This window comes from Sebastes fasciatus, chromosome 14 (assembly GCF_043250625.1).
Source record: "Sebastes fasciatus isolate fSebFas1 chromosome 14, fSebFas1.pri, whole genome shotgun sequence".
NCBI lineage: Eukaryota > Metazoa > Chordata > Actinopteri > Perciformes > Sebastidae > Sebastes > Sebastes fasciatus.
The window spans coordinates 6,982,636-7,008,880 of NC_133808.1; the positions used below are offsets into that span (position 1 = coordinate 6,982,636).

The following is a 26,245-nucleotide window of genomic DNA, read 5'->3' on the forward strand; positions in this document are numbered from 1 at the left end:
TTTCAGTTGGACAGAGGCCAATCTATGTTGGATAAAACAAGTAATATAAAGTACTATACTTATGATTCATGCCCCAGGGTCTTTTTCCAAGGATTTAGTTAGTTAGTTGGGCTCTATCTCGGCAACCCACTTGCCAGAAAAAATTTTGGCATTGTACGTTACTGAACCAAAAATACGGTTCATAAATAGGTTTCATATCAGCGTCGTATCACGCTTGCAGAAACACACAATGCCACGTGGTTAACGTTGTGAAACGATTGGTTTGGTTTAAGCAACAAAACTACTTGGTTATGGTTAGAAAAAACATCATGGTTTGCATTCAAATAATAACATAACATAATGTAACAACCGTAACACCATAACTACCATAAATAAATAACAACCGCCCTTAGCGGTTTTAGCATTAAAGGGGCTGGATGTAAGAATCAGAAATTGCTTGTTAAAAGTGACACCTGTTGCTGTTAATTCAACGACAGTCAGCGTTCTGTTACTCGCGCTTGTGCTCGCCCTACTGACACACACGGGAATGAACGAGATCGACAGGCATCATGTTGATTAACGTTAGCAACATACTGTAAGCCAGCTAAAACCACAATATCACTCTATATTTCACATGCTTGGCAGTAATGTTAGCTGACCAGACAAAGGTCCCTCCATGAATCGATGTTGATCCTAGTGGTACATTTTTCTACTTCAGCCTCCCAACCATCCAAAATGGCCTACATTACTCCAACACTAGTTTCAGCAGTCTATAGGCCAATAGAGGAAACCCAGAAAGTCGCAGGGTCAACCAAATTGTTTAGGTGAAGTTACACCCTGCGCACATATTGGCAATAAAAAAGCGATTAAATAAGCATTCATACGTGTAAAAACGTACATACGGTGCCTTTAACTCAACTCAACTTTACTTTTGGTTTCACACAGGACACAAACAGCGGTCTCCTGGGTGCAAGTCCTGTGTTTGTTTGATCCAACCACTACCCTTCCCATCCGCCCTTTGTGGACTTTATACTCGTTATTATACCACGCAACTTTCAATAACGGCAAGTTGGCTACTCATTATACTACGTCACTTGCTCTGCCCAAATGCAAAAACGTCCACATTAAAAAAATAATAATAAAAAATCCACATTCAAAGAAAAAACTAAACACCCACATTCAACGTATCCGTGGTTTGCCACAATGGCAATTTTTTTTCCTAGCGACTGGGCTGCTCTTGGATACCTGGCTTCACTACAGTTAACAATGGCAGTCCGGGAACACCGGTCTCAAAAAGCTGGCTCCCGTCAGCTGTGACTTTGTCCACCATGAAAATATGTTTTGTACTCAAGTTTACAGTAGGAGCTGGCAAATACACAGATACAAAATTAGCACAAATTGCCATTGCAAAGCCTGATCTGCTGAAATACAACATCAGCTGCTACACTTCACCAACCTCTGTGCAAGTGGGTTCTTTTGGAAGTGTGCAAGTAAACCAAACAGAGCATCCAATCAGCCCACATCGTCTTTCCCTATGTCCCTTTTTTTGCCGCTAAAATGTTGTACTTATTTATTCCACCTTTTGAGGTTTAGAGAACTAGCATGTGAAAATGAAACAGCCTTGGAACAGGTGTGTTCTGTTATGCAACTCACTCGCCTTCTTTGGATACATCAGGTGGCTTTCTTCCTCCTGCTCATTTCTGTCCTCATTTGGACAGAAGAGGGCCAGTCTATCTCTCCCAACCCAATACTGTGGAAGCACTATTAAGGCTGACCTTTGCCCCCTCTCTCGTGAGCTATTTTTACTGGCACGTGCTTGACATGTACCCAGTGACCAGAGAGGGGAGGGGCATAATTCACCTAAACCATACTCAGTCCTCTTCATTAACAGAGGTAATGCACATATTTAAATGGTAAATGAACTTGCATTTATATAGCGCTTTTCTAGGCTTCCGACCACTCAAAGCAATTTACACTACATGTCAGCATTCACCCATTCACACACACATTCATACAGTGATGGCAGAGGCTGCCATACAAGGTGCCAACCTTCCCCATCAAGATCTAAATACTCATTCACACACTGATGGCTATGCCTTCAGTAGCAATTTGGGGTTAAGTGTCTTGCTCAAGGGCACTTCGACATGTGACCGGAGGAGCCGAGGATCGAACTACCGACCCTCCGATTGGAGGGTGACCCTTCTCTACCTCTGAGCCACCTATGTAGCATGCTAGATATCTGGAATGCGTCTACGATGCACCTCCTTAATCTCAACACGGCTGCCGGGTCGCAAACTTTCTAATTTTACAGCTAAACAGTACACTACAAGATGTTTCTGAGAACATTTGAGGAGAGAAATAGGCATTACAGTAACAGAATATTGATTCATATCTGAACAGCGCTGCCTAGTTTGACCGTTTGATCGGCGTTCGCGAGTGATTGACAGCTGCTCTGAGACGGCAAGACTCCAGCTCAGCTCTGATTGGTTCTTTTCCTCCTGTCTGGAAATCTTGCAGATGCCATTAGGAGCAACGGAGGACACCGGAGGACACAGAGGAGCATGATTTTTTTTTCAGATTACCTGTCTCATGCACTACTGTCAGGATATAGTGACCGTTTTATAAAAATAAATAAATATATTTTTAATCATATTTGCTCTGATCTTGCCTGCTGCTGCTTTAAGCTGTTCCTTCCTTCACTAGCTAGTTGCTGAAAACAGCTGCCTGTTCTAGCTGGAAACATGAAAGCAAAGATTTGGGCCATAAAACCAAAACAAGGAGCTAAAACAGTAGCTGCTCGTTAGAACTGAGGATGAGTCGATGATAATTCTCTGAGGGTGAGTCGCTACAAGCGACCGCTTTCACATAACACATTACACATTTGGTTAATATAAAATATTGATTAGTGCAGCTACTGTATAAAAACCTGCCTCATAAACCTCCAAAAATTCACTGTCCGGGAACGGCATTTCATCAAAGCCATTGCATGCCTATTAGACAGCGTGACAACATTATTACTACCGTATGATGTGTGTGTGAGCCATTTCACCTTCGTTATTTATGGAAAGGAGACAGAAACATCAAGTGCCAGAAGAAGAAAAAAATCCAGGCCAGTCATGTATTGGTGCTTTTACAATAACATCCTGAAGGTTGTATTTTTAGTTGAAGTCTTTGAGTCAGGGACATGAGGCGGCCAGCCCTGGAGGGCCTTTACTGTCCAGATGGTGACAGCACTCTGATGGTTTTGCCTTTGAGGCGCCAAGATGGAAACATTTGGAATAGGAGTGAGTCACACGTACCGGTCACAGGATGGACAGTCACTCATGACTCCAGAAAACACACACACACACACACACACACATATACAATTTGTGTGCGTACACGAACACACACTCGCTCAAGCACACAGAGGATACATGATGTATTTATATCACACAATTGTTAGTTCTGTACGTACACCAGTGAGTTGTACATGGCCACAAACATCCAGTACACAAAGGTGTACTTAAAAAGTGCAACCTTTAAACATGCCGCACACAGAAACGGTTCTCTCCCGTATGGTTTTATCATCTCGTTTCGAGGGCTCAGTTATGCTGAAAGGAAAAACGAGTGCCAAGCCAGATACAGGGATGCATAGCAGCTGTACTAATAATCTACTATTTGCCAGCATTATTTCTTTTAATGAACTGTACTGTATCATATCTGAGTAGCATGAATACAGTAAGAGTCTATACATTTTCTTTCCTTCTTTGAAGGTTTATACTCCATCTGGCAAAGTGTAAACTGACTTCTCTGTGTATCCAATTGGAGGCAGGAGGCCTCACACTCCAAATGGTGACATGTTTCCATGTGTGACAATGGGCAACAGGCTTTAGCAGGAAACGAGACACCTGTTGCTCTGGTCCGATTACAGCTCTTTGCCAACCAGACGAATATTGCTTATCAGAATTTCCCTTCAAGTGAGTGGGTAAACTTTACTTATATTGTAGTTTAAAAAACAGATATTATAAAGTGATTTGCAGGAACGGGCAAAAGAAAAGGGCCAGACAAGAGAATATGTCAAAAACACAACCACACAATATACATTCAGTATAACTTTAGGAAAATGGTTTTATGAAATGTGCATTCTCGGAGCACTTTAATACTATTACGCATTCAGTATTTCATATACTGTATGCAGTTGTAACTGTGATGCCATCTTTTTTGAAAAGATTAGTGGTACTCGAAATGATTTACCTATCACCAAGTTCCTGTCCAGAATCCCAGAGAAAGTATTCCCAATAGAGTGCTCCAGGGATGATGTATTTTTGTAGGCCAACCAGGGAGTTAGCATCGCCCTGGGTTCTCTAAACAAAAAAGCCAATGGGATTTTTTCATTGGGTTTTGGATTATTGCAGAAAATAAGCTCTGTAGCAGTCACGACGGTCGCATGAGTGCAGGTATACACAACGAGGCTGTGAAGGAGGACGAGTCGGCGTGATGACGTTTAGTAGTCTCATTTAGCCACATGTTAGCAACCACCTTTTTTAAGACATATAAGGGCTTCAAAATTCACCACTGGGATTTACTGACATATTTTATGTCGTAGAACAAAACGTTAAAATCTCTTAAGCTTGTGTTAACCACAGACCTTATTTCAGACATCTAAATAAAAAAAACATTAAAAAAAAAAACATATGACTTCCAGACGAGGGAACCGGAAGAGCTAAAATGCTAACTCATTTCTGGGTTTTAGTACTCATTCCTGCAGCACTTTACTCTTAGTTTCAGGTGATTATACACTAATGAAAACATAGTTATGAATATTACATTCCATCACCTGAAAATTCTACACTAGCCCTTTTGTTCACCATGGAGACATGCAAGAAAAAACAAAGTTTTCTTCAAGAATTCAAGGTAACATAGGGTCAGTAATTGATATAGAGATGATTTGGGGGGAGGAGTATTCCTTTAAATAGAGCTTTTAACTGTAGAAAGCCTGTTAACATAATGTGATCAAAACTGGGCTCAGAAACAACAATGAATCACTTAAAAATGCATAACGGTTTTGCTGAACACACATTTGGATCCACAGACCTGTGGTAGGGATAAGTAGTTTGCAGGGTACGTCCAGTGCTGTGATAGCATGTTGGTAGACCAAGGCGGACAGACAGCCTGTCAAACAGACACAAAACACAGTCAGAGACAAGTATCGGAGCCATAAAACATTTCATACAACTTGTTTTTCACAGATGCATACATGACGACAAAACTGGCCATTGGTCAGTGCCTTCCAAAATGACTCTTTTGACAGTTTGATGACCTGCCACATATGGTTCACGTGTAGTTAAGGTTGTTTAAACAACTAATTGATTAAAGGGGACCTATCATGCTCATTTTCAGGCTCATGCTTGTATTTTGGGTTTCTACTTGAACATGTTTACATGCTTTAATGTTCATTAAACACATTATTTTTCTCATACTGTCTGTCTGAACATACCAGTATTCCCCTTCTGTCTGAAACGCTCCGTTTTAGCGCCGGTCTCTTTAAGACCCCCTCCTGAAAAAACACCCAGTATGCTCTTATTGTCTTGCAAGAAAAATATGATGCACCTTTGCAAAAGGTAGTTCTCAAGCTGTGGGCGGTATATTCTAATGAGCCTGCATGTGACATAGGAAGGGGAGCCAAATCTGAATGGCTTGTTGAATCACATGTTTTCTGATCTAGACAGCCCGCAAAAAAACTGACTGGGTTGTCTTATTTCACAGTTTGTTGGTTGGTAGGCACTCCAGATACCCAAATGTATGAGCACAAGCACTGAAAAAGTGAGTTTTTCATGATGTGTCCCCAGGCCTATAAGTAAATCCAACATGTCCATGCACAGGTAAGGTTAGCCTTCTGGTTAAAAAGCAACCAAACTAAAGCTAAGCTAGGTAAGATAACAGCAAAAGCCATGCAGTAATAAGTCCATAATCAGCTGATCAAAAGCAGTATTAGACAAGATGGGCTTGGAGCTAATTGGTCATAAGATCGGAAGTTTGAATATGAAAAAGTGTCAGAATCATGTCCACTGTAGAGGAGAGACTAGTGGGCAGAACAGAACACAGACGCAAACACACCTTAAAAGGATAATCCCCCCCCCCCCCCCCCCCCCCGTCATCCGCCCTTTCTGCCCCTAAATAGACCATCTAATTCCCCACATCTCGTCATCTGGACCCCCTGTGGAGAAGAAATTACCATTTTCCAGAGTCACAACTCTATTCCATGGTGTAAGGGAGGTATAATGATTGTAATCCTCCTCTCAGGAAGCATTACGCAGGACTTCCAGTGGCGTTGTTACATTTTCCCATGAACTAAAGCTTTTTTTGTTGTTGTTTTTGGGGGTGGTTGTAAAAGTACAGAAATATTGAAGAAAGAGAGATATTGCACTGTTTGAACATTTGATGCAGACATTTCTGTGAAAGATTAAAAGACTTGGGGTGAACGTAGAAATATTTGGAGGAATTTGCAATAGTTGGCCTGTTTAAAATGTGTTGCATAAAATATACAAATTGCTTCTTCATATTTGATCTGTAAAACGACAATGCTTTCCAAATCCAGACCTAAAATCAGCTTAACACCACAAAGAGAAATAAACCCAGCATCTAAGAGTTGAATAACATAGAATCACAAAACACAATTTACTGTTAAGGAACTTCATAGATGAGATAGAAACAGTAAACACTGACCATCTTAAGTACAGTTCAAACAAGTTGGACAAATGTCAGTGGATTTACAGCAGACTCCCTCTGTGGCTTTGTTTCATCTGAAAAGGAAATACTGGCATCAAGTGGCCAAACATATTATTACAGACACTGGGCACACAGACTACAAGAAACTACTTTCATGCAGTAAACTGCAACAGTACAGTAAAGTAACTGCAACCACCACATTAGTAGTACATTAGTTAAACAACCACATCCAAAGTAAAGACATGATAAGATGGATGGATGGATAGATAGATAGATAGATAGATAGATAGATAGATATAGATAACAATATATTTTACCATTGCAACCACAAATAATAATTTACAATATTTATCATCACCGAACACTTCCAATATGCTGTACCATAGAGTGCTCCAGGGATGATGCGTGAGAAGAATATAAGTACGCGTGAGAAGAATATATGTTTTGCGTCAGAATTTATAGATATTAGTTACTCAGTACTATCTAAAGTTACCGCTTTTATGCGCGGTCAGTCATTTATGAACAGCTGTTTTTGACCTCATAGTCAAATGTCACACAGAATCAAGTCACCGTCATCTCAGAATAAAACCTCTGCTTGTTTAACTGTTAACTCTGCTCTATTTAACCTTTAAATCACCAAACACATTATAACTGGATCAGACTGTGAGTTTATAATCATGTCTCTATGTTTGAATATATTTTTCATCTTCAGTTGCTGCTCCTGTGTTTTGTCCTGAACAAATATATAGTAGATGTAATGTAGGCTACAGTCTAATACACAGTCAGATCCCACCACTTTATCATTAAGGAAATGTAAGTCTGGTAAAAGATGAATTAATGGACCACACTGAATAAAACTTTATTATATTATTGATACTTTTCCCCGCTCTGACTTTTTATAGATAAATGTGCACAGTCAGCATATACTGTACGTACATGTACTACAATCTCTACGTCAACTGGATTAAAATGGAGGCTCTGCCTCTTGTTTACCTGTCGCCATGTGAATCGTAGTATCAGAGCTCTATTGATGATGGCTTTTTATGATCAGGTTCAACCTACTCAGAGTTGATTGAACTGACCCTGATCGGCTGTTCTGGAACCGAAAACTCTGAGGCTGCGGTCGAAAGGTCCAAAAATACATGTGTTTAAGTCTAAATTTGTGTATGTGAGAGTGAAAATATATGTATGTGTTGAAAAGTAAAGTGTATATGCATGTGAAAGGAGACTATATTTATGTGAAAGGATAATATATGCATGTGAAAAGAGAATGTATGTATGTGAAAGGAGAATGTTTATGTGTGTGGAAGGAGAATATATGTGTGTGCGAGTGAAAATATATGTATGTGAAAGGAGAATGCATGTGTGTGTGAGTGCAAGAATGAATTATGTCTTGTATGGCCTGTCATAGTTCAGTGCTCTTTGTATTTACATTTCTTCACAGCATCAGATACATTCAGCTCACAAGCTGTGGATTGAGGATTACTGGTGCACTACAATGTAAGGGTGTCATGTCATCTCATTCTGCAGTCTCACGCTATACCACTTTTTTTCCATCGAGTGAGATATTACAGAGTTTATTTAATACATCACTATTTCTAAACATTTTTATGTCCTTTCATTTTATAAGTTTGGAGTTCTCAAGACTGGAGCAAAAGCAGCCTCATTACATCACTGAAATAAAAATGAATGACAATGTTCAGAGAAATTTTATAGTGTCACATTCCTGCAGCCTGCTTATTTTAAATGTCTGCATTTTTTTTATTTTATTAAGTTGGTAAGGGCACAGAACATTGCTGTCCATAAAATTTTATTACAACAGTTTCAAACTTTTATAGACTAATGCAGTGATGTCATGAGACTGCACTACCAGCGATCCCGGTAGTTGAAGCTAGACTGAGTTATGTATTTTAATGGAAAAGCCATTTGTTGCTGTTCTACTGTAATTCACACAGTTTGGCTGTGACAAAGACGTGCCTCATCCTCCTGAAGCCTGAAGACATAGTTCATTCTCCAACCAAAAAAGTGAATTAAAACTTGCTAAATGCAGATGTTGCACATAATTTGTTAGTTCTATTTCGTGACCTCATTGGTTTCTTTACATTTGTTTGTGTTATTGTGTTACTTTGGTGTCAACAACTAACCGTTCTGCGGGGTAAAATTACTGTTTTTGTCAAAGGAGTCTGGTGGCTTTGAAGAGAGCATAGGTAAGGTAAATTGTTGAAAATATTCTAAATATAGCAAACACTTCAACTAGGGCTGTCAATCAATTAAAATATTTAATCACGATTATTCGCAAATTAATCACACTTTTTTTCTGTTCAACATGTCTTAAAGGGAGATTTGTCAAGTATTTAATACTCTTATCAACATGGGAGTGGACAAATATGTTGCGTTATGCAAATGTATGTATATATTTATTATTGGAAATCAATTAACAAAACAAAACAATGACAAACATTGTCCAGAAACCCTCACAGGTACTGCATTTAGCATAAAAAATATGTTCAAATCATAACATGGCAAACTGCAGCCCAACAGGCAACAACAGCTGTCAGTGTGTCAGTTTGCTGACTTGACTATGACTTGCCCCAAACTGCATGTGGTTATCTTTTATCTTTCATTAACTTTATGTGATTATAAAGTGGGCATGTCTTTAAAGGGGAGACTTGTGGGTAACCATAGAACCAATTTTCAGGGTCAAGGGATTCCTTTGAAAATGGCCATGCCAGTTTTTCGGAAATCTAACTTAAATTTCTAGCGTTATTTAACTTCCTTCTTGATAATTTAGTATGACATGGTTGGTGCCCATGTATCTTCACTCTAGCTTTAAAACTGAGTCCGCTACAACCTAAAAATCACAAGTTAAGTGAATGCGTTAAAGAAATTAGTGGCTTTAAAACTAATTTGCATTAACACGTTATTATCGCGTTAACTTTGACAGCCCTAACTTGAACTGATATTGATTTTTTTTGGGTGAGCCTTTTTTTTAGGTGTTTAAAAATGTGTTTTTCTGCTGCCCCCGTCCACATCAGTACATCGCTTTGCTTCTGTGCAGTCTGTTTCTCCAAACTGGGGGCGTGCTGACCGTCATCTACTATAGGTAATACACTGACTATGGATAAGTACCACATACAACCCAACTTCAAAACACCCAAACTATCCCTTTAATCAACATTGCAGTTTGGTCAAGCCCTCCAAACTAAATTACAAAAACAAAAAATAGGTTGTTTGTCATAACCTTTCAAAACACAGCACATCATAATTTGATTTGCCATTGCTATGCTGATGGTTAAGGTTTGGTTAAGGTTTGGTGAATGTTCTGCAAATAAAACGGCTGGGTTACGGTTATGGAGACAGTGGTTTGAGTTAAAAAAAATATATAATTGGTTAAGGTTGGAAAGATTTTGTGACACTATGACTGCATATTTTGTCCTAGGCTTGTTTTTATCTTATCTCTATATAAATAAAGACCCAGTGATGGATGCCAAATTACATGTGTAACAAAAACACAAGCAATGTTGTATACATTTTTGATTTGTACTGCTTTTTAATGTGTTTTTTTTTTCCATCAGAAATAGTAAAAGCCATACAATGTAGCAAACCAAAAAAAATGACAAAGCTCTATACAGGCATAGTAGCTCATTCACACACATTCTACAGTCCGGGCTGATCTGTCAAAGTGGGCAGACGCCACTAGAGTTTCCATCTTGGCAAACAAATGGCGAACATTCAGTTTGAAGAAGAGGACGTCCTCTCTTCTCAACGAGCATTTTGAAGGCAAAAAATATAGCTTCCTCTGTCAAGACACAGTCAGTCGTCACGTGAAAATCAAAACCTGATGATAACTATCGATGGGCATCTTTCTGGAACTGGCTGGGTTGAGTAAGACTTGAGGATACTGTGTACGGATTACAGTCAGCAGCGTTAAGATAACTTGACTTGAGCATGCAGGCTCTTGCTAATAAATAATGGAACATTCTAGTCAGATACAAAAGCCCTGTAAGTGCTGAATTATTTTTTTTTTTTTTAAGAAGTACATTTGAGTCAGAATGTAACTAACCCTTATTTTAATTAGTTTACATCATGCTGCCAAGTGATCCTAGAGCATCAGGCATAAAGGAGGGTGTCATAACCGCTACTACTCAATCCTTGAATGAATGGGACCTTAAAGGGGACATATCATGCTCAGTTCCAGGTTCTTATTGTTGTATTTTGGGTTTCTACTAGAACATGTTTACATGCTTTAATGTTCAAAAAACACTTATTTTTTCTCAAACTGTCCATCTGAATATACCTGTATTCATCCTCTGTCTGTCGCTTTAAGAAAAAGCCCCATAATGCTCTGATTGGCTTGCGAGAAAAATATGGTGCACCTTTGCAAAGGTAGTTCTCAAGCTGTGGGCGGTATATTCTAATGAGCCTGCATGTGACATAGGAAGGGGAGCCAAATCTGAATGTCTTGTCGAATCACATGTTTTCTCATCGAGGCAGCCCACAAGAAAACTGACTGGGTTGTCTTATTTCACAGTTTCTGGGTTGGTATGCACTCCAGATACTCAAATATATATGCACAAGCACTGAAAAAGTGAGTTTTTCATAATAATGAAAAAAAAAAAAAAATCATACGTCCCCTTTAAAATGCAAAATAAAACGATTTTTTATGAAAATTAGCATATGCAATTAAAATTGAATTTCATTTTCTCAGTGATCAGATTACTTAACTCAAACGTGTACCCTTTTTACGTGCCATAATCACAGCTAAAACACTGTTAGAATAAAAGTGGTTCCTTTTGTAATTATTTTTCCGCACCACATGAGGGCAGCAGCAGCTACTTACTGATCTGACTAGTTTTCCATGAACAAGCTCCAGAACCAACGCTGAGGTTACTGTAGAACTACAGGAACTAGTTAAGTCTGCCTCCACACATGCAATTATTATGACATGAAATGAGGGTCTGTCCATATCTTCTCTTTTTTGACACGTAGAAACACACCGATAATACTTCAACATGTAAGTGCTAAACTTGGACAATGTATTTTCTAGGCAGGTTTAAGTTAATAAAACAATTGTGTTGGCATCGCTTTAGGATAACTCCAATTTGGACTTTAGTAACAGCAATCTTTCATACAAAATATTTTCGCCTCACTTAAAAAAACAAAAACAAAGCCTCCCCAAGAAAACAAGAATGTTAACAAAAGGAAGTAATGCTGTGAAAAAAACATAAAAAAACAACAGTTTGAAATGCACACACTTTACACCTTATATATATGTCAATGCACTTGACTTTAGCCAAAATAAAAAGCTTTTCTTCTCGTTTTCAGTAATCTTGATGTATACTTTATAATACATGTATACAGAGCAACAAAGCAAAAAAATAAATATCTTAAGTCACTGTTTGGAAGTTTTTTTTTTAATATATATCTATATATATGTATATTTATATGTATAGCTTACTTTTGGGTAGGGTGTGAGTTGTTAACAGTTTTGGCCGGCTGACGCAAAGAGCTTCTTTTCTATTGACGGAAAGTTTGAACACAGAAAACTGAAGAGCGGTATAGCAGGACTAGACTTTTCTATAAAGATCGTCCTCACAAAAAAAACGTTAGGCCCTTCAGTAATGAGTGGAATAGTGTGGCGATGTGCTGAACAGAAAATGATGGCAGATAGTGATCTGATCCTCTCCTTTACTTGTCTGACCAAAGCGATCAAGAGACTTTGTGATTCAGCGACTTCAGTGATGACGCACAAGAGAAACAGTTTTAGCCGATAAATGTCAGACTCTAGCTGCACTTCAGAGGAATAACATCCGTTGCACTACTATATCGAAGGACCCGTGGGAATTTTGGAGAGCAACCTTATGTCCAAGTTTGGCTATTTTGCATATTTAAGAGCCTCGGAAAGTTTCATGATGTTCTTTTTTTCCTACGCAGCTCTGCATTACAAAAAGAAAGTCAGGCACCAAATGTCATCTAGAACAGTCCTACTCATAAAGCAACCTAGAATATTTACACAGACCTCACCAGCCGCAAAAAATGTCCAACAACATTTGTTCGCAAGACGGCGACGGTGCAGAATTGACCTACAGTATCAGTACATACAGAAAAGAAACAGTTCAGTATTTTTGATTAAGCAGCCATATTTGTTTTTACAAAAGAATACTTCCGACCCCTCAGACAGTGGCACACTATACACGCCCTGACTACTTTTTTTTAAATCTTTGGTTGACCGGTCAAAAGCCTGATAGATTTACAATCCACCTTTACATCACACAACTTGACTTCTTCTTTTAAAAAAATAAAAAACTGAAACAATTGCTAAAAAATAACATTTGCACACACGTTGTCATTCCCTCTTCCTGTTTCATGCGTTACCCTGCCAGGGGAGATCCCAATCACCTCCCGTCCCATTGTCACACACAGCCACGCCCCATCCCTGCACTTCCTCTGGTCCATTCTGGAGTCCGTCCAAGAAGAAAAGCACATGCATGCAAGCCGCTCACACACACGCATACACCACACACTCTCCGTCTTTCATGCACAAACACACACGCAGACACGCACGCAAATGTAAAAAGAGCAGGAAAAATAAGGTGACGCGTAAAACCAAATGCTAAATTGTTCAAAACAGAAAGTTAAGTGTCCGAGGTTAAAGGGCAAGGAAAGAACCAAAGGCGTTAAAAAAAAAAAAAAAGCACGCCGTTTTTTTTTTGCTGACAGCTCTCATCGTTTCTGCGCGGCGATCATCTTCGAGACGAAGTTGACGATAGCGCTGGCGGGCTGGTCGGGGTCCGTCTCGGCGAAGAGGTGGCTGACGTTGTCCGTTGTGCTTCCCTGCTTACGCGCCACAAACCCAAACAGCCTGGAAAGACAACGTTGGAGTTTTATTTGTAAAAGCTGCCATGTTTAAGCATTGGACTGTGTCTACAATGGAATCCATATCAATAGACAACTGAAATTATATATAATCACATATACTGTATATATATATAATCATTATCATTATCTGTAACCGCTTATCCAATCACGATTTTCACATAACCCCCCCCTTTCCCCCTTGTTCTGTAGAAACATCAGATCAACGGTAGCACTGTAATCCACAGAAGTCCACTTACTTGGCCGTGCCTCCCTCAGGCTTGTTCCACCTGTAAAGATTTGATATGTGTTAACATTTTCGAGACAGACAGCTGCATACTGATGAATTGTGGGCTTGCTGGTAAGTTTTCTGAGAAGTTAACTGCATCGAAGGAGTGAAATGCAGGACTCACACAATCAATAATAGTACAAATAATAATACAAACAGTAGACAAAGACCTATTAAGAATAACAAGATTTTTAAAGTATTTTGGAACTCAGTAATTTTGCATCTGATCAGCCTAAAACAAACTAATGGCATTTTAAGAAATCATTTTCATGTCTCTGTACTCACTTTCTGTCCTGAGGGTCAGTATCGCAGAACGTGACAGTGTTGGTAGGATAGTGGCGTCGGAAGAAAAGCCTGAAAAAATTTAAAATGAAAATGAAAATGTGCATTATGTGGACATAATTAGTTTAATCTGGAGGTAGCCTCCATCATCATGCTTATAATTATAGCATGACTGATACCTCGTTTCCTCCATGAAATTGGTCAGATGATCACAGCCATTGATTATACAAGTCCAGTTGGTCAATATGAACTTTAAACTAACTTCAACTCAATGCAGACTCTTTATTGGGTGAAATGTATGTCCAACTGGTGATTGTCAAACTAACTTCAGCATTGTCTCTGATAGAGGTGAGCAGAGACGTCATTATCTGTCTCTGTATTCGGATGGGTGCGGGACGTGGGCATTGTTTATACGGGAAGTCACATTAAATCAGGCAAATGTTGTATTTTCTAACCTGATATCCATTGGCAATGCAATTTTTGTGCATTCAAACAACACACTGTATAGTTGGACGACGCGTCTCCACTTCCTCCCACTGTACAAAAGTGAAGCCAAAATACCCAGGGTACGGGAGCTGCCATCTTGAGATTTTGCCGTCAATTGGTGTCGAGGTCCCGCCCACACACCTGCCCGAGCCAATCGCGAGCTGAACACGCCCGGAGCTTGCTAGCCACCTAGCTGCTACATTAGCACCACGGTAGCTGTTGGCTACCGTGGCTGTTGGCTATAAAGACACAGCAACTAACCATAATATCTCTATAACTACAAGGGCTGTCAAAGTTAACGCGATAACACCTTAACGCAAATTCGTTTTAATATCACTCATTTCTTTAATGCATAACGCGACTTGCAATTTTAAAGCTAGAGTGAAGATACTGGCATCAAATGAAACTAGAAAACCAAAGGAATCGTTTGGTACCAATCATGTCATACTAGCTTGTTACAAAGGAGGTTAAATAACGCTCTAAGCTTACACAAAATTTTGGCGAGGAAAAACTGGCATGGCCATTTTCATGACCTCTGACCTCAAGATATGTGAATGTAAATGGGTTCTATGGGTACCCACGAGTCTCCCCTTTACAGACATGCTTACAGACTTTATGATAATCACATGCAGTTTGAGGCAAGTCATAGTCAAGTCAGCACACTGACACACTGACAGCTGTTGTTGCCTGTTGGGCTGCAGTTTGCCATGTTATGATTTGAGCATTTTTTTTATGCTAAATGCAGTACCTGTGAGGGTTTCTGGACAATATTTCTCATTGTTTTGTGTTGTTAATTGATTTCCAATAATAAATATATACATACATTTGCATAAAGCAGAAACTTGTGTCTCTTTACGACATCAATCTGCAGCAAAACCTCCTTTATCTTGTGAGTCAAACATTTCAAATGGTAATTTAACAGTTGACTGGTGGTATCCAGACTTACTTCCTCTGGTTGTCGGTCAGCGTGATGCCTTGCGAAGACACCTTGAAGTGCACAATGGTGGCAGGAGCTGGAGAAGCGGCAGCCAGTGTCTCAGATATGGCCTTGGCAACGGCCTGAGGGCCCGTCAGTGATTCCATCTCCACTGAGTTGATGTAGAGCACGTTGCATGCTGGGAAGAGAGCAGACGTCCCAGTCAGATAACAAAAGAAATGTCAAATGGAACGGTCATTCTGTGAGGGCAAAACTATACAAATTGTATTTATCAAAAAATGATTCTTGTTCAAAATCTTATTAATGCCTGTTTTGACTGATTCATGCAAATAAATATTGATTTCCTCTCATTAGAGAACATGCTGTCTGGAACAAAGTTGGGGTCAAACCATTTTAGAAACAAATCCATCCAATATCATTCCACATAAAACATTCTGTCTGTTATGGACAAGAAGCTGGACACTAATGTTAACGGACAAGATCTAAATACAGCTCAAGGAATTCTGTTACATTAATCATTTATCTTCATTTCTTGCAGGTTAAAACATACACGGACAAACAAACAGGATGCACATTCCAGATGTCGGATTCCAAATAAAAGTGCACAGGGTTTACCATGGGAATCAGCAGGGGCCCTCTGCACTGGGATAACAAGGATGTCACGTTGTCAGAACAAGCGAACGGGATGATTCAGGACACATTAATAACGTGGTCATTAATGTCCTAAAGCTGTGACAGCACTGCTTTTAACAAAGAGAATGAATGAAAGTGAGTTTATGTTTTACCTGCTCCTTGTTTCAGCCTTTCGGCCAGTGGATTTGGTGCGGCGACTTCTGGCACTTCCTCGATGAGATCTACATATTAGCGAGAGAGAGCAGGTTAACGGGTGTTGTCATAAAGTTCAGTTTTCATTTAGGCGCACTGAGGGCTCCTGCAGGGGGTAACTTTGTTATCACCATCATTTCCTTCACTAAACATCAACATGTGTCTATTACTATGTTAATTACAGGTTCCAGTCTCACCACTGATTTTATACACTGTATATCTACCTGCAAGAAAGACACTTTTATGGTAATCACTTTTAAATCATACCTAGCAACAAAAATATTCACAGATGGAAATGCCTGGAACCAAACTGATTTAAAATAATGGTGGGGCAACTCCTCATGATTGTTTTTTTCTTTTTTTGGAAAGTTAATTGTGTAACTTGTGTAATACTCTTTCAGTTTAGAGGAATACTTCACCCCGAAACGATCATTTGTCTATCTATTACTCACACCATGTTACTTTCTTCTTATTTTTTCGCCTGCCTCCACAAAGACTCAAAAAACGTAGAAAGGTCTTGATGAACTGAAGTAAATGGGGGCCATGTTTAACAGCAAAACTATAGCAAAACATCCGTTTACAAACTCCCACACAAAACACACAGTATAATAAGTTTTGTAGTCTCATTTACCAACTTGTTAGCAATGGATGTTGCTAACAAGTTGGTAACGGATATAGTTTTGCTGTTGTTAAACACATCCCCCAATTAACTTCAAATCATTAAGACTTTTCTGTTTTTTGATTCTCCGTTCACCGTGGACGCATGCGAGAAAAGGCAACGTTTTCTTCAAGAATTCAAAGTAACACGGGGTGAGTAATTGATATACAAATGATTTGGGGTAGAAGTATTTAAATAGAGCTTTTAACTGTAGATGTGATCATAACTGGGCTCAGAAACAACAATGAATCACATAAAAATGCATAACGGTTTTGCTGAACACACATTTGGATCCACAGACCTGTGGTAGGGATAAGTAGTTTGCAGGGTAGGGCCAGTGGTGTGATCGCATGTTGGTAGACCAAGGCGGACAGACAGCCTGTCAAACAAACACAAGAAACGGTCAGAGACAAGCATCGGAGCCACAAAACACTTCATACAACTCATTTTTCCACAGCTGCAGTAGTACTCTGCCCCCAAAACCTGTAAACAGACCACGAGAATCAACCCACATCTTGCAGATGCTATTAGGAGCACCGGAGGACACAGAGGCACACGATTTTTTTCAGATTACCTGTCACATACTGTCAGGATATAGTGACCGTTTTAGAAAAATAACTTTTTTTGAATCATATTTGCTCCATTCCTAGCCACTGCTGCTTTAAATGTTGCTTGTTAGATTTACAATGGTATGTAAAACAAACTATTAGTAATGTAGAAAAAAAACACCACCCATCATTCTTTTGGTATTAGTAGTTGTACAATAATACAAACAGCAACTTCACACAAGGAAAAGAGTGATGAATTGAGTTATGAGTTGAAGACAGCAGAGAAAGAAGAAACAACGAGAGGCAACACAAAAAAATCAGCTGGCCCCATTTTGGATTTGGCAGAGGAGACAAACACACACACATCATACATCATACATCATACATCATACATCATATAGCTTTGCAGTGTAATTAGTGAGGAGAACAGAAGTTACAGTAGGTCGCTACAGTCAATACTATAATTACAGTAGGATTACATGTTATAGAAGTTGGAAAAGGGTGCAGGTCTGTGACAGACACACAGAAAGGAGCACAAGTGTTTTGACTTTTCCTCCAGACTCTTCACGGCTTCACTAAGCTGTCAGTGCACATGTGAATGTCATGCAGGCCTCCACTAACCAAAGTAAGGCTCGTTGGGACACCCCTTCAGCTTCACTCCTTTAGGGCTGCTCTCGATCAGGAAGTGCCTCACCAGCTCGTTGTTGATGTCACCTGAGAGGGAGAGACGGGTCACAGCTGTTTAACACGGAGACATCACCTCATATATCTGGTATTAAGACATTAACTTCAATTATGTCTCCACCCTGACCAAAGAACACACCAGGGAGAAAGATGAGACACAAAGCAGAGGAGTAAATACTTGTTGCATTAGTAAGTCACGTAAACCAGCATGCTGCCGCCTACCTTTCTTGTTCTGATGCACTGACGGTGGAGGAGAGGCCACCTTCATGGCCAAGCCGTACGCCCCTCTGAACGAGTGACTGTCCCGTATAACAAAGGCTCCAGGCTCCCTCTCTCTCAGCAGGCCAATAGCTGTAACACAGTGGACATTCAGTTATTTATTACTGTTGAACATTAATTGTGCGGGTATTGATACATTAGGCCACTTGGACATGATCAACTCTTTTAATTTAAGCCATGCTAGCAACAAGTCTCTATTGATGGAAAAAGGCTCAGTCAGTCGGTCCACCACTTTGGTCCACGTTAAAAAATCTCAACGACTATTAGATGGATTGCCGTGAAATTTTGTACAGATATTCGTAGTCCACGAATCCTGATGACTGAGGAGATCCTCAGACTTTTCCTCTAGTGCCACCATGAGGTGGACATTTGGTTTGTAGCAAGGGGCAACCTCCGGTTCTGAGAAGTGAAACCAATGCTGAAGTGCCTTAAACTTACATTTAAATAGACCATAAAACAGATTGAAAGGTGCCTACTACGGTGTTGTCCGGTCTGGGAGTTGTTCGTGTTTTCATATTAGAACTTTAACCCTTTCACAGTGTGTTTTCACTTCATGCAAGTTAATTGTAATATTTCGGTCATCTAAAAATGTCACTTCTGATTGCAAAAAAAACAGATGGCGACGGCCAAAATTACGAACTCAAAACCTTCAAAACCATAGGCAACAATCCAATTGGTGATGTCACGGTGACTATTTCCACTTATTATATAGAGTCTATGAGTTGTAGTGAAATGTCTTAACTACCAGACGTCATAATTTGAATGTGTCCGATGCCAAACACCTGCAAAACTAACAACATTCCCATCGACCTCAACTGTACTTTGTGTTTAGTGCTGACTAGAAAGTAACAGAATGCTAATATGCAAAACTCAAATGGTAAACATGGTAATCAATATACCTGCTAAACATGAGAATGTTGTCATTGTAAGCATCTTAGCATGCTGATGTTAGCATTTAGCCCAAAGCACCACTGTGACTAAGTACAGTCTGACCGCTATTTGATGTTGTGTATTAGAGTTAGCTTAGAGCGAAATTACATCTGCAGTCCCTTGACAGGTCACTAAAAGAAAAAACAGGACAAGACACAGACATAGCAGTACAGTACTTGATAAATGAATAACAGGGACATTGGTAATTGAAAAGCCTTGTATACTGCACTGGCTAAGCCAGCTCATTAAAGCATCAAGATGAACTAAAGAAAAAGGTAGCAAAACATTACAAGAACGACCAAAAAGCAAAAGGCACGAGCCAAGTCCTGACCTTTCGTTTGAAATATTGATAGTCAGTCTGTATTTCATTACAACTACAATGTTTAACAAGCCACTTCGTTTTAGACACGCTATTGTTTCAAGGAGAGGAGCTTTAGATCAATTACTTCACTATTTAGTTCAAGGTCTCCGCCCGTCCACATGTGATAGTTTAAGGAAGGAAGATGGATGAGATGAGCAACACATGCAGATGTTCCCTAATTCTCTACATGTGGTGTGGCTTTTCTCCTGGGAGCACACGGCACTAAGTATAAACTCTGTGTGCATGTGTGTGTGTGTGTGTGTGTGTGTGTGTGTGTGATGTCATTGCAGTTGAGCATGTGCTTGCATTTAACATGATATAATCCAATACTGGACATGAGCAAATGCAGATGGGGCAGCCAATAGCCACTGACCTCACAACCAAACACACATGTACAGAGATGTTTATAGACCGGTGTGTGTGTATTTTTATCTCCATGCATATTCATTATCGCATAATGTGTGCACATGCATTTATGAGATGTGATTACGTCAGGGCTCGTTTGCGTGAAAGTTAACGCCGTGCCTTCCAATTTAGCAAAAGCATTAAAGGTCGATCATCCCAACCACATTTTAAATGCTCCGTAGGCATACTACACCAGAAATAATGGTGACGTAGTTCCACATTGAAAAAGAGTATCTAGGATATCCATGCGGGAGGAAGCCGGAGGAACCCGGAGAAAGCCAACGCTGACAAGGGGAGAACATGCAAACTCGACACAGAAGTGCCAGCAAGGGCTAGCATCTCCACAGCGTATACGTGGTGAGTCTTTGATATTGAAACCATAGGTGGAATAGGTGCAATATTCCTTAATATAATTGTCTAAACATTTTGCCACAGTGGCACACACTGATCCCCAGCAGGCACCTGGCACCATGAAGTAGAAATGAAAGGGCAAGGAATGTTACAATAATTGTCTAAAGGTCAAATTTGAGCCTCTCAGCATCTTACCTTGCTCCCTGGAAATGTCTGGCTTGTACCAGAACTTGGACGTGTCTTGGACAAACTTGACATTCAGCCTGCTCTCAGGACTTCCATCTGCCACAAAAAAAACAAAAGAATGTCACAGAAAGGGAGAGGAAGGAGCAACCAGAGAAGAACTACAAAATCTGTTTTCACGTCACTCCAGATAATGTATTGTATGTCCTTACCGGGCATATTGAACCTGGAGAAGTCAGAGAGGGTGTGGAAGTAACCGGGATTGCTTCCTCCACTCACTGCTGGGGACATTATCTTCCCGTTCAGCGTGCCGTAGGACACTGCTCCGTTCGGTCTATCGCCGCTCGACATGCGCCTCTTTTCTGGAAGCTGAGGCTGGAAACCAGGGGCTGGGCTGCCCTGCCGGAACCCTACACCCATCCCCATCCCCATCATCCCCCCATCTTGGTAGCCTGCAGGCGAGATGGGGAAGGAGGGAGTGGGTGGTCCCTGGTAGCCCGAGGAGCTGCTTTGTCGTGACAGGTTCCCGTGTCTCTCATCTGGGGTGGTGTAACCGCTGTGCATGGGGTGACGGTCCAGACTTGGGCTTCTCTGGGACACCTGCGATACGGAAGGGTGACGACCCAAAACTGGACTTCCTTGGGGGTTCGTGATGGACGGCTGTCGGCTGAGCACGGGGCTGCTCTGCATGGGCTGGCCCAGGGACGGCTGTCTGCTGAGGACCGGGCTCCGCTGAGGCCCCGGTCCCGAAGAGGCCTGTCTGCTGAGGACTGGGCTGCTCTGAGCTCCCTGAGACGGACGACGACCAAGGATGGGACTGCTACCGAGACCCATCATGCCCACATCAAAGCCGTTAGCAGGTGATGTTTGCTGGCCCATGATAAAACCATCCTGATTAGCACATGAGCGCTGCTGGAGGAGAGGGTTGTAGGGGGAGCCAAGGACGTTGGTCCGGTGCTGTGCACGGGGACTTCCGTGGCTGAACGTCGTCTGGGAGGGTTCTGAGGTGGGCAGTCTGGGATCTGAGGTCGCATAGCTCCCCAGCATGGTGTTGGGGCCAAGGTAGGATAGTGTAGGGGTAGTAGTGCCAAGGTAGGAAGAGGTCGGAGAGCTGGAGTCTAGGTAGGAAGAAGCGGGGGTGTTCAGGGCTTGGTATGAGGGGGTGGGAGTCGGGTAGGCACTCTCTGTCGCCTGGGAGCGGAAGCCCGAATCAGTAGTGGGTTGGGACGGAGTGCTAACGTTGCTCTCTGCTAAGGGGTGATCACTGGAAGAGAATTGGAATTGTTCATTAACCAGCTGAAGTTTTCCACACATCAAACTGTTTACTTGGTTGCATGACTTTGCAGAATAAAAAGCATTAACCTTAAGGCCGTTACACACCGGGGGGGGCGCTTGTTCCGTGCCATTAATTTGGCACATCAATATATTTTTTCTAACTGTTTTTTTTTTCATGAGTACTTTCACATAGAACGTGAATACTACGCGGCAAAAAAGCGACACACTTTTTTTCGGGAACGTGGTTGATTTTCTGAGCTTTTGCATGTTGAATTAAGGCATCGACCAATCACGTTGAGCAGAATGGGTTGAGTTGCGCCTATATTTATGAAACAACAACACGAAGGCACCATGGTCCAAAGCAGGACGGCTAACTTATTACTCCTTTCAACCTTGACAAAGGTAACGCAGACCAGATCCACTTCTTCCGTTCTTACCTTTCACAATAAAAGCCCTGGACATATAACATTCGCAGGCGAGTTTTTCCGCATTTTCGTGTTGTTTATTTGTCATGCCAATGGTGTGTAAAGGCCTTTAGTTTATTTGTACCTAAGTAGAAAATCTGAATATTTGAGTAGTAAATAGTGATTATAAAAATGAGCGATTAACAGGGTCCTTGCCAAGAAGAAGCCACCTGTGGCTCCAAAAGACAGCTCTTTATTTGTAAAGACTATAAAAGATGCACCTCATATCTTCTTTTTTTTAACACATTCTCTAATTTCTGGTCTAACATCTGGTCTGGGACCAAAAAGCAAAAGAGCATTATGTATTGGGCTCACCTCTGGGAGATCTGGATGGGGCTGCTGCTGGACAAAGGTGGGTTCAGCGTGTGGGTGTGGGAGGAGGGGCTTGGACTCCTCTGCTGGCCTGGAGTCTCTCCCGGTGGGCTAAGGCTCCGAGGCGGCGTGGGCTGCTCCCCGCCCGCCGCTGCCGACCTCGCCACAGACTCCACATAGCTTCTTGGTGCTGCGTGAGAGAGAGAAAATAATTCAAGTGAGTCACACATTTACTTCACTTTAGCTTTTTTTCTGTCCATATTTGTTATTCCCTTTAGTTTTGCAGCATTGTAGTTGTGTGACGGTGACACAAAAATAAAGACTGTGGAGACAATTTGTGGCACAAGATGGAAATAATATGATGTCATAGTGTGTGTTGATGTGAGAGTGGTTGTGACTTGGTGAAATGGTTTTGCCACACATGGTATGTACAGTAGGTGGACTACAACTGAGCACTAGGTAGAGATGCAATGAGGTGGAGGAGATTAAAACGTCGATGAAGATCTGTGGCAATATAGCAGCAACCTTACCTTCCTCATCCTCACTGCTCTCATCATCTGTTGTTGGAGATAATCCAGAGAAACAGAATAATGTAAACGAAAAGAGGTGCAGCGAGGGAGTTTTTTCTGTGCCATACATTTTTTTCTTAATACGGTGTGTGTGTGTGTGTGTGTGTGTGTGTGTGTGTGTGTGTGTGTGTGTGTGTGTGTGTGTGTGTGTGTGTGTGTGTGTGTGTGTGTGTGTGTGTGTGTGAGTGACAGGGAATATCAGAGGAACTCAATTCATGAGGAATATCAGGCTACTAGCCTTCAGTTAAGGTTAACGGTTGTCAAGCATGTTGTGTTGGTACACTACCTGCTATGCTAGATCTAAGGGTAAAGATGAATCCAACTTAAATGACCATATACATTTAGAATTTGCATTGCATTTTTGTTTGTCAGATGATCAAACTTACAAAAATAAATAAAAATTGTACTTTATTTATTTTTAGGGCTGTCAATGTTAACGCGATAATAATGCGTTAACATTAATTTGTTTTAATTGCCATTAATTTCTTTAACGCGCAATCGATCTTTCGGAGGTTGTAGAGGGCTCAGTTTTAAAGCTAGAGTGAAGATACTGGCATCGTATGAAACTAGAAAATGTATTGATTGAATTGATATTAACCATGTCATACTAGCTTGTCGTGAAGGAGGTTAAATAACACTCCAAACTTACGCTACATTTTGGAAAAACTGACATGGCCATTTTCAAAGGGGTCACTTGACCTCTGACCTCAAGATATGTGAATGAAAATGGGTTCTCTGGGTACCCACGACTGGGGTACTCCCCTTTACAGACGTGCCCACTTTATGATAATCACATGCAGTTTGGCATAAGTCATAGTCAAGTGAGCACACTGACACACTGACAGCTGTTGTTGCCTGTTGGGCTGCAGTTTGTCATGTTATGATTTGAGCATATTGTTTCATGTAAAATGCAGTATCTGTGAGGGTTTCTGGACAATATTTTTCATTGTTTTGTGTTATTAATTGATTTCCAGTAATAAATGTATACAATCGCATAAAGCAAGAATATTTGTCCACTCCCATGTTGATAAGATAATTAAATACTTGACAAACCTTCCTTTAAGGTACATTTTGAACAGATAAAAAATATGCAATTAATCGCGATTAAATATTTTAATCGATTGACAGCCCTATTTTTTTTCTACAAAAAAGACTGATGTAAACAAGCATTTTAACAGCATTAGAAAACAATAACAATCTTGGATTTAGTGTGTCACGGGTGTTAAGTGAGTGTTACAACCAACCTGAGCCTGTTTGATTGAGGAGGATTTCTGCTGGGTTGTGGGGCTTCAAACCCAGCGCTGACAGTGGAGTCCTGGCAAGACCAGGAGGGGACCGACCTGAAGAGAACGGGACACTTATCACCACAAAGCATTATACATCACTGACATCTTGACAGCTGCTACCTGTTGATGCAGTCTAACAACGATTTATCACTTTTTTGAGAAAAATGACTAAATCAGAAAATGATGCCAGGGTGTATAGAAACAACCAACACAAATTCTAATGTTCTCAAATGTCATTATTTCCATATGCTGTATTTTTTGTAACGTCAGTCTAGTCCGCTTAAAGTTGACGTTCAGTCTTGATAATTATACTGTATACTAATACACAGGTAAACAGCTGTCAAGACAATACAGCATCTAAACAGCTAAACACACAGGAGCAACATGTCCAGAGGGGTGCGCTCATGCTCTGATGGAGGGGCAAAACATGCATGTGACTATAATCACAATGTGACAAACTGGCAGTGACACCACCTCAGTCTACCAACAGCAGAATAAGGTGTGTGTCGAACACAAAGCAGAGCTGGGTCAAACTGAATAAAGGGTACATACTGTAGTTCCCTAGGAACTTGTCATGTTACAGGAGAATGGCATTTGTACTCCTCAGCTGTTCATTTTTTACATTTGTGAGTCTTATATAGACTCTAACTTGTTTTAGTTTTACATTAGCAATGCTATCGATTGACAGCCCTAATTTAAACCCATATTACTGTAATCATCCCGACTGTGACTGTGTTTTAATCAAGGGGACTCCTTCCACTTCAGGAATCTGTCTTGCACCTCTGGTCTTCCTTTAACAATGCCAACTACTCCTTTATTCCCCTCCAGCGTATACACAAATAACCATGTGGGAGGAGGGAAAACAAAACTCTTGTGATAACAAACACATATCTTGTGATAACAAACACATATTGCTAGCACAAATACCAAAGGACAAGACATAATTGTCTGGGTAATTAAGACTGCTCGGGGATGGGGAGGGGCAGGCAGGGTGCTGGTTGTGGTGAAACAAGGCAGCAACAGGGACTCAAACACAGATATCAACAGCAGCACAGAGAGCAGCAGCAGCTGAGAGAGTGGAGGCATGTCTTTGTGTTTTATGGGTCTATGGATGAGTGTGTTGTTATTATTTCAACAATGTCAATTCATGAAAGCGGAGGTTATTCTTTGTTTTTTTCACTGCATGTATCTATTTCATCAGTAAAAGTCTTGCAGTTTGTTGGCAGTTGAATATGTCTGACGTGTGTCCTACATTGTGTTGCCGGTGCTGCTCTCATGTGGCTCCCATGCCAAAGCGGTGCAGACCTGTGATAAGTGGTGGGTAAAGCTCACTCGGGCAGAGGGAAGGGACGGGGATTGTGGGATGGGGGATCCGTTTGGCTGACGGTGTCGGACAGTGGAACTCCGGTAGAGAGACGTGCATCCTCTACTTACCAAAGAATCCAAATCAATTCTTTGTACTTGCAACCTAGATGCCCCACATTGAATCGGGGGTGGTGTGTGTGTGGGGCAGGCTAAATGAACACTTGGGAATGTGCTACTCGAGATAAATAAATCTGGTGTCGTGCACTAACTA

General features: G+C 40.9%; 1 protein-coding gene and 2 long non-coding RNA genes across 21 annotated transcripts in view; 2 read left to right on the forward strand and 1 right to left on the reverse strand.

The window, feature by feature from the left end:
• The window catches only part of LOC141782109 (uncharacterized), a 156,890-nt gene extending 151,090 nt beyond the window's left edge, over positions 1 to 5,800 (forward strand). The window contains exon 2 of the long non-coding RNA XR_012597043.1: positions 5,535 to 5,800. This is a non-coding gene — a long non-coding RNA (uncharacterized LOC141782109). The remainder of the gene's footprint in view (positions 1 to 5,534) is intronic.
• LOC141782235 (uncharacterized) overlaps positions 1 to 11,165 on the forward strand; it is a 493,504-nt gene extending 482,339 nt beyond the window's left edge. Inside the window, exon 2 of the long non-coding RNA XR_012597082.1 lies at positions 11,024 to 11,165. This is a non-coding gene — a long non-coding RNA (uncharacterized LOC141782235). The remainder of the gene's footprint in view (positions 1 to 11,023) is intronic.
• A 2,076-nt stretch (positions 11,166 to 13,241) lies between these two features.
• tns1b (tensin 1b) overlaps positions 13,242 to 26,245 on the reverse strand; it is a 203,583-nt gene continuing 190,579 nt past the window's right edge. For 11 of the 19 annotated variants that reach the window (XM_074658331.1, XM_074658325.1, XM_074658327.1 and 8 more), the window contains 14 exons: positions 24,628 to 24,723; positions 23,345 to 23,371; positions 22,818 to 23,004; positions 20,976 to 22,027; positions 20,776 to 20,862; positions 18,477 to 18,605; positions 18,192 to 18,284; positions 17,324 to 17,401; positions 16,325 to 16,393; positions 16,155 to 16,181; positions 15,549 to 15,717; positions 14,120 to 14,188; positions 13,806 to 13,835; positions 13,242 to 13,552 (listed from right to left, as the gene is read on the reverse strand). In XM_074658331.1, coding sequence (XP_074514432.1) covers positions 13,414 to 13,552; positions 13,806 to 13,835; positions 14,120 to 14,188; positions 15,549 to 15,717; positions 16,155 to 16,181; positions 16,325 to 16,393; positions 17,324 to 17,401; positions 18,192 to 18,284; positions 18,477 to 18,605; positions 20,776 to 20,862; positions 20,976 to 22,027; positions 22,818 to 23,004; positions 23,345 to 23,371; positions 24,628 to 24,723 — 2,252 coding nt within the window. In that variant the 3' untranslated portion in view covers positions 13,242 to 13,413. The remainder of the gene's footprint in view (positions 13,553 to 13,805; positions 13,836 to 14,119; positions 14,189 to 15,548; positions 15,718 to 16,154; positions 16,182 to 16,324; positions 16,394 to 17,323; positions 17,402 to 18,191; positions 18,285 to 18,476; positions 18,606 to 20,775; positions 20,863 to 20,975; positions 22,028 to 22,817; positions 23,005 to 23,344; positions 23,372 to 24,627; positions 24,724 to 26,245) is intronic. The other 8 variants (XM_074658334.1, XM_074658330.1, XM_074658337.1 and 5 more) reach the window with 3 other exon arrangements.